General features: G+C 42.8%; 1 protein-coding gene across 1 annotated transcript; it reads left to right on the top strand.

The window, feature by feature from the left end:
• The first annotated feature begins 921 nt into the window (after window positions 1-921).
• Window positions 922-10175, top strand: UBE2W (ubiquitin conjugating enzyme E2 W). Its single transcript, XM_032954734.2, has 6 exons — window positions 922-1025; window positions 3062-3153; window positions 5653-5755; window positions 6778-6933; window positions 7487-7562; window positions 8321-10175. Exons 1-6 carry the CDS (start codon window positions 1011-1013, stop codon window positions 8332-8334), a joined length of 456 nt encoding a protein of 151 aa, XP_032810625.1. The 5' UTR covers window positions 922-1010; the 3' UTR covers window positions 8335-10175.
• Window positions 10176-13717: the final 3542 nt, after the last annotated feature.

The raw sequence follows: 13717 nt of genomic DNA, 5'->3' as shown, positions 1-13717 counted from the left end.
CCCCCTCCTCTTTTCCGAACATAGATGGACTCGTCCTTCTAAACAAACTGTCTATCCATGGTGCCAACGCTTAAAAATAAATAAATTGCTTTGTTCGCTCCAGCGCTGTCCTCCAGACAGTCTCGTCCCTTCACCTGAAGGCCGCTTGTGTTGTGGCCGAAACGTCGTGAGAATTTTATTGTGTTATTTTATTTTATCAATTTATTATTTTATTCTCATTCGACGTGACTTTACCGAAAGAACCAAAGAAGAGAAATGCAAACACCGTTTAAATATAAATTAATAAATACAAACCGCCACTTCTTTCAAATGTTTCTTGCCGTTGGTTTTCACACCTGATGATGACTGTGTTACAGTCGAAACGTCGTGAGAATTTTATTGTTTATATATTTTATTATTTTATTGTTTTCCTTCAACGTGACTTTACCGAAAGAACCAAGAATATGAATCACTGCAGTCACGAAAGCTTTAAATCAAAATGTACTTAACAAGTCAATTTCTAAACGTTGCTTGCGAATCTTGACTCACAGCTTTCGTGCGTGACTGCAGGAATTCATATTCTTGGGTCTTTCGGTAAAGTCACGTAGATAGGTTCAAAGAAAATAACACAAAAATGACGAACGCTTGTGTTGCGATCGAAACGTCGTAGTTTTTAGTATTTTTTTAATTTTCTTTGAACCTATCTACGTGACTTTACCGAAAGACCGAAGAATGTTGCGATCGAAACGTCGTAGTTTTTAGTATTTTTTATTTTCTTTGAACCTATCTACGTGACTTTACCGAAAGACCGAAGAATATTGACCCAAGAATAATGTGAAAGGTCAGTTGAGTGGCGGGGTGGGGTGCTGCTGGCGGGGTGGGGGCTCGTTAGGGGGTGGTGGTTTGGTGGGGGAGGGGTAGAGGGGGGTGCTAGTGGGGGGGGCGAGACGGTGACGTTTGTCAGGAAACGGGAAGGGGACTAACTTCGCTCACGTGACCCGCGCTCCCATAATGCAGCGCGGCTTGGGAAGATGGCGTCCATGCAGGTGAGACCGGCGGCTCCGTCGTGGTTGGTGGTGGCGGTGGTGGGTGGGGGAAGTGGGACTTGAACTTGGTCGCCGCGGACTCGGCTGGCCGCCCTGCAACGCGTGGCGCGCTCGCCCCTCGCTTTGATCATCTCTTCGAACGGCGGGGCCGCAAAAAGCGGCGGAAGTTTAATGGGGGGGGGGGGGGGGGGGGGGCGCGGTGGCCGCGGCCGACGCGAGTCGGGAGTCGGCGGAGAAGCCAGGCGAGCAGCGCCTCACCCGGGGGAGGGGGGCGGACTGGGCCGCAGTGGTAGTTTGAGGTTTTTTGGTGGTTGTTTGGTTTTAATTCGACTTCACTGGTGTGATGGTGGTTGCCGCTGTCACTGCCGTAGTCGTTGTTGGCAGCTGCTGGTGTTGTGGGACTAAAGGACCCCGCGTGTTTTTGTTCCGTTCCCGTAGCGATGGTAACGCCCCATTGGAACCGCCTTTGTTTAGGTAACGGTGGTTGTATAATCATTGTAAGGTCCTGAATTTTAGTAAGTGTTAAAAGTAGATACTTGCTTGAACGTCTGTTATGGTATTTACACAATGTTTAAAATAATGACGTTTAATAGTGACGATTAAATCCTTACTCCATGTACCATTGCGCGCAACTGATGGTGATACTATAACGTTTATTATAATCACAGTGGTACTATCAATATACCGTGTAATATAAATATATTAATACAGCAAAAAATAGTTGCGAGCAGTTTAATGGCATCACGATAATATTTACAGAGATGAGTTATACTATACTGAGCAATGTGCTAAAGTGAAGTGAAACAGCAATGGTCGACATGAATAGTCTATGCAATCGTGGCTTAATAAAGAGAAATACACCATTATTTTTCGTACAAGAATGTGTCGCTATACACTGAAATGCTTTGTTCTCAAGACATGGTGTTAGGAAACTGGACTACGTAAATGAAGCAGTACATGTGAGTGGATAATGGCAAAAGGTTACCAGAACCCATTAACTGCCCTGGTATCTAAGTCGCTTCATAGCCCCAGCAAGTTTGTTAGTTTGACAAATCTCTCCGTGAGTCCAACCAACCCCTCACAACCGTGCGCTCACCACGCCCTCGTGTCAATGTCATTTCCTGATGCTCAGACAAGATTGTAGCCTTAATTACATCACTTTATGAAACTGTTTAAAATGTTTACAATAACACTCTTATGGGGAGGCGGAGACTGCCCCGCCTCCGTCAATAATGTCGAGTTTCCACAATCCCTCTCCACCATAGTGGAATCTAGATATGACTAAGGGCCCCACATAGAACCAATTGCTGCTCCATGCTCATTTTTGGTAGTAAGAACCGTTTATTTGAGTAATGATTCATCATCAGCCATTATGAATCCACTGCTGAACACATCTCCCCAAGCCACTGCCACCTGTCGCCTTGCTGCGATGTAATCCAAATAGCACCTGCACATGAGCAGATTTCATCACGTCATATGCTCGAGGGCCGTACTCCCGACGTATCGTTTATTGGCTGCCACTCTCATTGTTGATCATATGCCATCATCATACCTTCCAGCAACGTTCCCTGTCTAAGCCCACTTTCCTTTACCTGCATATGTTCTCTGATCCGCGTGTTTTTCTATATTTCTCAGTGTAATGTAATGTTCTGTAAAAATGTAGTTGATATCTGACAACACGGATATAAAAATTACATTTATTTATCTGGAAAAATTCTGACATGTCACAAGGCTCTTTGTTTATGATGCTTGTCCATTTCCTTATATATTTTTTACGTTGTAGAAAATGGAAATTATCAAGGAAAACACCGTTTCTACAAAGGAGAACCACTAAAAATATGCTTTCTGTATTGGAAACCCAGTTGGTTTACCGTATTTCTGTGGCTGCCTCTTAGCCCTGCAGATTTGAATCTGTGAATGGTTTGTTTGAAAATTAGGTTTTCTTCATTGGTTTATTAAGGGGGGGGGGGGGTGTCATGTTTTAAATCAAGTTTGAGTTATGCACAGCATGCGGTGCACAACTCTCTCTGTTGCAGAAGAGGTTACAGAAAGAGCTGATGGCCCTCCAGAAAGACCCACCCCCTGGAATGAAGGTTGATGAGAAGAGCATTCAGTCCTCCCTGACACAGTGAGTACGAACGGCACGCCGGGCCCATCCCACTGGGCTGAGCTATGCCCCCTTCCCCCCAGCTGATCGTAAATCCAAAGCACTCCTTGTAGGGGCACAGTTAACAATTTCGTTTATTTTGAGCACTCCGTTATTAAGTCGTGAGGCCACAAGACATAACGTGGCCTTAATTATGCCCTCCCAACTTCCTATATTTACCATTGTGCAGTTTGAAATTCGGGTTTTAAACCATCGTTTTATTTGTAGCAGCTAAAATGTCCGAACCCCATTATCATTTAAACTCATCATGTGGCCTTGAAAGGAGAAGTAATATGATATGCTTCAGGCAATGGCCCTTCTTCATAGCACATACATTGAGGGGTCAGAGAAATTGTGAATAATATTTCTGACTGCACATCACACCATGGGGCTTGATATGAATTACATTTAAAAATGTTTTTTAATGAACAGATTTAAAATTGACGTGGATTAGTTATCATTATCAATAAAACAACTCTTATTACCATGAAACTCCATTATCATTACCCAGATGCTATAATGACAGTGTCACAATAACAGTGCCACGCCTGTGTGTACGATTGCCAGACATGGGCCTTATTTACACAGTCGTATGCACCGCTGCTTTAAAAATCTTGTCAATATGCTCTACGTAGGAATGCAAACATTTTAACAACCACGTCCTGTTTTAGTGTCAAATAATTTGCGTATTGGCGATCAATGTTTTTGAGACCGAGATAACTATAACAACCATGTTACTTGACATAGCAACGAGTACTTCATGTTTCCCAGTAACATTGATAAAAGTTGTTTTTCATGCCGTCGCCAGCTAAAAAGTCACTCAAAGCCGATGACGATATTACTTTACTCTCGTTTAGAATATAAGTTCTTCAAACATTTGTTCGTTATATTCTTGGTTCTTTCGGTAAAGTCACGTAGAAGGGAAACAATAAAAATATAAAACAATAAAATGATCACGACGTTTCGACTGCAACACAAGCAATCATCAGGTGTGAAAACCACAACAAGAAAATTTGAAAAAAGTGGCGTTTTTTTAACGTTAGCACCACGGATAGCGATTTGGCAGTTTGTTTAGATGGACGAGTCCATCTATGTTCGGAAAAGAGGAGGGGGGAGACGAAAAACAATGGATGCGGTCTGAAAGCCACCTTAAGCGTGATCAGTCAATTAAGACCCGAAATGGTTTATCAAATCCTTACAATGATTGCTAAGCCAGAATCCATCTTCTCGGTTGAAATTGTCTCTGTGTTTGTATATGTGGATAGCCTCATGAACGAATCTCTCATGGTAGCCAGATGGCTTGCAATGTCATGTGAACCTACTGAATTATAACAGTGATCTGCCACGGCCGAGGTGTTGTTCCTACCGTGTTTCAGGTCTGCTTTGTGTTCACGAATGCGGTCCGAGAAGATGGATTCTGGCTTAGCAATCATTGGAAGGATTTGAACCATTTCGGGTCTTAATTGATTGATCACGCTTAAGGTGGCTTTCAGACCGCATCCATTATTTTTTGTCTCCCCCCTCCTCTTTTCCGAACATAGATGGACTCGTCCATCTGAACAAACTGTCAAATCGCTATCCGTGGTGCTAACGTTAAAAAACCGCCACTTTTTAAAATTTTCTTGTTGTGGTTTCCACACCTGATGATGATTGCTTGTGTTGCAGTCGAAACGTCGTGAAAATTGTATGTTTTTATAATTTTATTGTTTCCCTTCTACGTGACTTTACCGAAAGAACCAAGAATATGAATCCCTGCAGTCACGAAGGCTTTAAATCAAAATTTGTTCGTTATCTTACACTTCATGGCTTGTTCAAACACGTTTTGTAGTTATATTTTACTTCTATTGGTTTAATGGCCTTAACATTAGCTGGAAACTATCCAATGTGCTCTTGAAACTTAATATGCTCTGTTTTTTTAATTTACTATTTTAAATGTCTTTTACAATTAATTTTCAATATTTGAAGTGTTCAACAATAAACCAGTCTGAGTGAATATTTGTATCACCTGTCACAAATGTTTTAACAGTCTGATTCAGCAAAGCGTGATGTTGACTTTGTGCTACTGTGCAGACTTTTTGAAAACAAAACTTAATTACGGCATTTTACAGTTAATGGGCTTCATTGTAAATTTAACTACGTATGTTCACATTGCTGTTTTAATTCCGTTATTTTCTCATTGGTTGGCTTCAGGTGGCACACATCAAATAGATTAATTTATTTTATAGTTCAAACGTTTATCATGGTTCTACCGTTTATTATAGCAGAACAGTCGTCTACAATATTTCTTTCTAATGCTCTATTTTTTACAGATTTAAGTGCATTTTAAACGATAAAATGACGATGAATGTGACATATCTTGTTCCCGTATCCATACCGCAAACTTAATGCTCTGTAATTCAGTCTTGACACCGTGTCCTGTTTTTATTGTTGTTTATTGAGCTCAGACTGATAATGGGAGTGTGATTGTACGTTATGTTACAGGTGGATTGTTGACATGGAGGGAGCACCTGGCACTCTGTATGAAGGAGAGAAATTTCAACTTCTCTTTAAATTCAGCAGTCGCTACCCATTTGACTCCCCACAGGTGAGGTGCTACAGGCTTCCTTTTCAGGGCACCGGTTATTTAATTCTATTTTTTTTCTCACTTTGTGCTGGTCAGGTATACCGGTTTCCCGTTCAGTAGAAGTTGATACAACTCCTCTTTTTAAAATGACAATGTTGGTGTTATATGAATAGAGTAACTTTCTATTTTCTATCTAAATAGAATTGCTGCTTTGTTGCGGTCAAAACATGTCGATATTATGTGATGTTATGCATTGTATTAACTTTACCTGTATGGAAACTTTTTGGGCATTGCATCCTCAATGCATTGCATAATATACAAGATATATAAATACAATAGCAGTCTTGAAGAGGCTATGCGTTTTTGAGTGATATATACGTTTTTATCTAACCTATCACTTTTCCAAACACTTTTCAATTGAATATAAATGGGACTTATTAAAATTAGAGTTAATTTTTCACACGGTAATTTCCAGAAGTGTGTAATGGTTACCACACTTAATTATCCTGGCAACGAGGGTTAAATTCCCTGTCGTGGGTAACATCACTGGGGCCTTCCCCTGGGTTGTCGTGTCCTTCACTGGTTACCTGGTGAAATGGGGAGCTGAGCTCTGGGGAGATATTGATGTCTGCGTGTACATGCGAGCTACACCACTTGTTTTTTGTGTGCCTTGCCAGCCTCAACAGTCGTTCGCTAACAGCAATTTCCTCCGTGGTCTTTTAAGACGAAATGAAAAATATTTGTCTGCGTGAGTCCGAGAGCCGCAGCACAATAGTTGACGCGCTGCACCAAGATCCGAGAGACCTGGATTTGATTCCAAACCACAGATAACGTCGCAATAAGTATCTTGAGTGCATGTGTGGACGTCAGCACTGGGGAGCTAAAGGCAGCCAAGTGTGATGGTGTTGACTCTTACCTTTGCATGTGCCTTGCTTGGCCTTACTTGATGCTCGCTTTTAACAGCACTTGTATCAAACGTTTAGGACTAAATGTTGGATTTTTTATCCCCGCCGTCTGCGCGCACTCGTTCTCACGTGATGCAGGTCGTCTTCATCGGCGAGAACATCCCCGTGCATCCTCACGTGTACAGCAATGGCCACATCTGCCTTTCCATCCTCACAGAGGATTGGTCCCCGGCACTCTCCGTTCAGTCCGTCTGCCTTAGCATCATCAGCATGCTGTCCAGCTCCAAGGAGAAGGTGTTGTGCATTTGTAGTTCGCTCGCGCGCACACGTTTTGCTCAAAATATGGGTTTTGTAAATCTTGGCCGAGGTGCCTTAAACGTGTTATTAATTCGTTATCAGTGGTGGATCAGAGGCGTTGCTGAAGGTCAAATTGCACACGTGCAGCCCTTCTACCAGTCCACTGCTGGGTGAGGTTTCCCCCACTCCGTGCGTGTCATTGGGGTTTTGCCTTGGTGCCCTCTGCTGCCCCGCATGTAAACTTGCAAGACCTATTACAAACCTGTTTGCTGCATGGCGATCACTCATCCGGCCACCCAGGTCACTTGCAAACGAGACCATCGTGTGTGGTCGCTTGGTTTTATCACTGTCTTAAATACATTTAACTTGTCTGTCCTGTCTAAAGCCTGCTTATTTTCCACGATCTTGACGAGGTATGGAACATTGCAGGCGATTTCTTAATTGACCAATTCCTGGTGAGCAATGCTAAAAGGATGAGTTTCGCAAATCACTTGGTAACGTGCCTCTGAAAAAAAAATCTTTGTCTAGATCACCGTTATTTCTTTCGCAGAAACGGCCTCCAGACAATGCACTTTACGTCAGAACGTGCGACAAGAACCCAAAGAAAACGAAATGGTGGTATCACGGTGTGTATCTGCTCTTGTGTGCCACCGCCACCACCGCCGTCGTCCATGTGTCTTACAAATATTTCACGTGCACATGGAGTTTTTTTTTTTATTTTCAGCGATTGGCGGTTGAGCTGAAAATGTGGCCCCAAAAAACAACACTTCTATAAATACGTACCGACGTTCCAAACGTTGTACTCGAATGGTAAATGTTGTGGGTTTACTCTCCAACACACTAGTGTGCTGAAGTAGTAAACTAATTGGCATGTTTTATTTACGGGACAAACCTTACCAATTGGCTATGTCGGGTGGTGTTGGGTTAACAAAACATTTTTATTTGTGCGATCTAACCCAAAATTTTTTTATAATAAGGTCTGACATATTTGAAATTTCATGAATGAGAAGAATTCCTATTCACGAATTGAATGGCCAACCATAACGTCTTTAATGAACACGTGACATTTTTGGTTGTGCACTTTAGTCATTTCCAGAGATTGCAAGTGTTTGAGGTTATGGTCATACATTCTCTAAATATGTTAATACACCATTGCATCGGTGTGCTTAATCATTGTTACAGAAGGCCCATCGTCTGATATATTTCAGAAGTCGTTTAATACTTGTGCGAGGTGCAATCTCAAGTAATGGATGTTGACGATGGCTAAAATATTTTAGCTAAATTTGGAGAGATGTACTTTTGTGTATCTTACCCATGGTCGTACACGCTGGCGCATTGAATTGCCTTAGCCATTCTATCACTGAACATGTTTCCACCATTGCAGATGACAGCTGCTGACAAAGGGGACCGACTGACAAATGAACGAGGTGTAAGGAGGAAGAGGGGAACGAGAAAGAAGAGCGAGAGAGAACGGAATACGAACCAAGTAAAACAGAACCTCCAAAGCACTTTGAACATTCTGAGTGATTGCGGGGAAGCCTGCCCCCAGCGTTGATTTGCGTGAGTGTGACGGTGTCGCCACACACTAATCCTGCGCTGCTCCGAGGGACAGCGGTACAAGCTCTCACTGACTTGCGTAGGGGGGGGGGGCAGACTGGAGGTGGTGGGGAAGAACAGGGCAATTCTATCCCCGCTCCCAAAAACAAACACAAAAACAACAAGTACAAGTTCTTTTTTATTGGTGAAACCTCAAATTGGGCTGCAGGCGTATTTTGAATGTAGCTTTCTGTTAAAGGCATCGGAGCTTTCCTTGCCAGTCCAGTGTCTCATTTGCATCTGTGGGATTATTTTTTGGACGACTGCACTGTTATTTATCTGGTCCCTTGTAAACGATGTTTATTTTGTATGGTAGTGTTGCCCTTGTTAGATATCAATATTGGATAGGTATGCCTCCCCCTGTGGCCCAACATGTTTCTTTGTTGTTGTAGATTTTTATATCTACACTTTGTCAGTGCAATAAATGGAATCAAATCATGCATTTTGTCTTTAAATAAAGAGTGTATACAGTGGTAGTTTTGCGACTGATTTTCTAAACATAACTATTCCATCAATTGCCAGTGTATTAAATGTACATTGTTGCAGGCAATGCAAAAGGCGATACAGGCGAACTGTATATATGTTCCTGTCCTTGGTGGAATATAATGTTAATGTGAGTCCTGTTCTCTTAATGTTCAGTCTGAAGTGATTTAAAGGATTTGGACTTGCTTTAAATCTCTTGTGCTGTGAGTGAGGAGGGGATTATTTTATTATTTGCTCTGTATTGTAACATTAAATATACACGTGTTGGTATAATACATTTTGAATGTGCTGTCATGGTCAATAAAATGTTAATGCCCACATATAAAAACTACTTGAAACACATTTCAATTTTCCAAAAGAAACCATACTGGAGAGGTAACATCATCCAAAGTAGATTTGGCACAATCGACCTAAGCGTTACAGTTAAGACCAGAACTACATTGATACTATAAAAATGGGCCCCAAAATCGAAAGCCTGAGTGCCCTTTTAAGATTGCAATGTTCCCCACCCGAAAGCTCCATGGATGTGTACTTTTGTTGTACATTAAGTAAATGTGTCTATGTACATTACGCTGTACACTGCTTCATTGTTCTGTGGTCACGTATGCAGTGTATGGGAAGTCTTTTCTGACCACCGGTTACATTGGATCGGCGAAATTCACGTCGCTTTGTGCAAAAATTGCGAATCTTGGAACGGGTAACGGCTGAACAACGACTGAACCCGCAACGGTGGTCACATGCAATCTGTGATTGGGGGGGTGTAAAATCACAACTATCTCAACACATGTGATTTGTACCTTGCTCAACACAAACGCGTGGAATGTGTTGTGGCCTTGGTGGGGTCGGGCTTGTTGGTGTTTACCACTCGTCGTGAATTGCATGTGCGCGTCGTCACACTAGCCGCGTTGCGTGGAAACTTTGATTCGGAGGTAACGGCAGGGGGGGCAAGCGCGACCCGGCTGTTCTTTTCGGTTGGATCGTTGAGGATGGTAAGACTTGGAACACAGCCTTATACTGATTCTAAAAATTTGTGTATACTGTATGAATAATTGAGCATTTTCACGAGATGTAATATTTTAAAAGCAGTAAAAAAAAAAACCTGGCCTATCCTTTTTTGTGTGTGCGAGAGGAGAAAATAAAAGATTTTTTTTTCCAAGCCACTTCTAGTTGAGTGGTTGTTTTCGTCGTGAGTCTCGGTCAATAGACGCGAAATACAAAGCTCGGTCCGATGTTCCCTTTTCTTTCAAAGCTCTTTCCAAGTTGTAAGCTGCATTACCTCCCGAAACGTCCGATCAATACTGTCGTGTATTACTTAACCCCCACCTGTCTGTCGTCTCGGGTTTTCACGGCAGCCAACGAAGTAACGTTCTTGAATAACGTCACCCACCCAGGAAAGCCACACGTGAATCAAATGGTCGTATTCTTTTTTTAGGAGGGTCCTGCGCCGTAATGTTTGGCCAATTTCAAAAGAGGCTTTTGTATGTGCATGCGGTAAAGGAACTAAAGAAAGCCCCCCCGTTGCAAGGGGATAGCGCTCCAAAAAGCATGCAAAGATTGGTTTGTGAACCCCCAACTTCTATATTGCCACTTTCCCCGACAGCACAAAGGATTTTAGGGTCACAAATGTGGACGCTATCCACTAACCCTTATCTCCGAAGAACGGAATCACAGGTGTGCGCCGCCACACACGCCTCAAGGTTTGCAGGATATTCCTTTATAAGATAGCATCAAGCAACTTTTATTATCCGCCTTGCCGCCACCTCTAGAGGGTGGAGAAAACGCCTAATCCTGATGATGGCTTCACAACTCACTTGGTGACGGCGCCAATTGCTTGTGTGGATCGCTTCACCCATCACGATATGGCGCGTGTCTGATCGATGGCCGTTGCTCATTGTGTGAACCACAGCTGACCGATTGCGTTGTCCTTGTGAAATGTTCCAATTGCGAAACATTCCAAGACCGTTTTGAAATTTGCAGTGGAGTTCCCGAGGGCTGACGAGGCCATTTCCTGGGCCGAAAACAATTACAGGACGCCGATGTAAGATGGTGTCAATGTCATTTTATACGTAACCTTGCATTAGAGAATGACAACCAACAAATACACGCAAACGGCTGTTATTTTATGGAATACAAATGTAGACCGTGTCCTGAGCTGGCTGATAAAAATGTGCACGTTGGAGATTAAAAGGCTTTTAGGGTACAGGAAGGTGTGCAATGATATCTGTCCTGGGCATCAAATATTTTCATTTAAGTGCGCCGAAAGTCTTAATGCCTGCGTATTTTAATCTGCTCAGAAGCTAAATGCCATTATCGAGGTGTCCCAGCCAACGACCTGTTACGTGTTTTTATTGTTTATCTGAACTAATATGAATCCAGATATGATTGCACTCGTGAGTAATTCACTCTCTAATGCCTTACCGAGCCCAACATGCAGTCTCTCGTTCTGGTTTTCTTCCCTTGAAAGGGTCGAAGTGATGACGTTGCCATCTGCATGTGGCTATTGAAGACATGTGATCTTTATAATGAGATGTGACCTTTATAATCAGACGGGACCCAAGTGATTATGGGAATCACTTTGATCATCGTCATTCTACTCCTTGATCTATTTAGAGGTGTTTGTCATTCCGCATACTTGCTTAAAGCAATACTGGCGGTTTAAGCAAGCCTGACTGCTGATGAGATATTGAATGCCGAAACTGCTGCTGTAAGAATTAATTTCCAGAAAACGGTGTGGCTGATGGGATGTGTAAAACAAATTCTATCTTTTTTTTCGGAGAGAGTGAAGGAGCTTGCATTTTCCTTTATTTAGTGACTTATATTTTCGAGAACCGCGTCAATAAAAAAAGTTATAATAATATTGAGTGGGTGTGGGCAGGGGAATTCACGAGACGGTTTGATTCCCGATGGACAAGACGAATGGCAGATTGGCAGCCAGAGGAAGAGAGCACATACCTGAGGACAACCACCGCACAGACGGAGCAATCGGATCAGCAGGAGGTAAATTGGGACATTACAGGACCATGGCGGATAGTGATAGAATAGAGACGACTTCATTCAGCTGTGGAGAGACCGTGACTCACGATCCTCAGTTTGATGATCGGTGTGAGAACAAAACCACTTTGAACATCCCACGTATCCGCAGCGCACGGCCATTGAATCTCAATGGGCTTTCTAGTTATTAAATAAATGACATCGATCAATTAATTACCATCTCATCGTAGGCGAAGAGAGATCCGAGATGACATGTTTTGTGATTGGTGGCCCGAGACAAAGCAGCGTTGGGCAGCCAGTGATTGTACAACTGTCGTATTCGGTGTTATAACTCTGACCCTGAGCATACGGTGTGCTTGTAAATAAAGTCGTTTTCACTCAATCATTTTCATCGCAATGCTTGTTTCTGGACGACAGCCAGAACCTTGCATGACCTTGCTGTGAGCCACCGGATGAAGCTTCAAATGTCAAATGTTTTATTTTCTTTTCGTCCGCAGCAGCAACAACGTCAACAGTTACATAATGAAACAAAGTAGGAACTCGCAAAATAAGAATGTCTACCTGAAAATTAAACCTAATTCGTTTTTGTTCATCAGCCTATCGGCCTTCCAGTCCAATGTTTACCAGCATTGACATTCGTATAACGCGAATTCTACGCATGGCCGGGTGGCTCAGTGATCAGAATGCTGAACCGAGGTTAAAATCCAGACAGCCGTCTGTGATTATAAACCGAATATAAGCAGAACTGCAATCCAGCTTCCCACGTGCAGAATGTAGTCAGGCAGCCTCGTGACTTCAAATATCAACATTACCGAGTAGCGTTTGTTTAAGCAAGCAAAGTCTGTGCCGGTTTCGACCTTCTGGGGACTCGTCAGCTGAGCCAGGCTGGTTAATCAAATGCTGCTAAATTAACGCGAAGCTATTGGCAAGAGCACTGCGTTTAATATATTGGCCCCGGTTCGCTGCAAAATACAAAGACCGCACAAACTCGTGATGCGTTGCCGTTGAGCATCGTGGGTTAAAGCAAATGCGATAAGTGGAATTCAATTATGTCTCTCCACAGTTCTCTCAAGTGTAGTGCGTTGATGGGCGCAGCTCGCAGGATTGCAAGAGAGAGAGAGAGTGGCGGCTTTAGGAGAGGCCTTTATCCAGCAGTGGATTGACCATGGCTCCTGATGTTGATATTTTGTATATATTTTTTAAGACAACCCATGCTTTTTACAATCCAATTTTTTTGATTGCATCATCTCCCCACAGATGGCCGCATAGCGAACGGAGTAATTCACTTTATCCCATCGATTGCTCTGAAAAAAAGCCAGCTGCTACTTTCTGGGCAATCAAATTCTGCGGGTTATCCAGTTTGTTGGGGATATGTTTTTTTTTGCCTGGGGAAACCCCCTCGAATGACACAGGCCACGTTACGGGCAACAAGGCAATGGCACGTTTCTGTAAAAAAAATGTAGGTAGCTCTGTATCACAGTGACGACATCACAGTTACCCCCTCGATTTAAGACGAACGCAGGAGGAAGTCTCCACAGATATGGCTGTCGCCTGATGAAGCTGGTTGTCATTACCAGCGAACGTCATACTCGATTTGTAAATGTTGTGGATTTACTCTCCGACACAACACACAGGTGTGCTGAACTAGCAACTAATTGCCATGTTTTGTTTACGTGACAAACTTTGCTAATTGGCTGTGTCGGATGGTGAC

This window comes from Petromyzon marinus, chromosome 15 (assembly GCF_048934315.1).
Source record: "Petromyzon marinus isolate PM22_M1 ecotype Great Lakes invasive population chromosome 15, UKy_Petmar_22M1.pri1.0, whole genome shotgun sequence".
Taxonomy (NCBI): domain Eukaryota; kingdom Metazoa; phylum Chordata; class Hyperoartia; order Petromyzontiformes; family Petromyzontidae; genus Petromyzon; species Petromyzon marinus.
The sequence above is the reverse complement of the archived record's forward strand: the minus strand, read 5'-3'. Positions and strand labels throughout refer to the sequence as shown.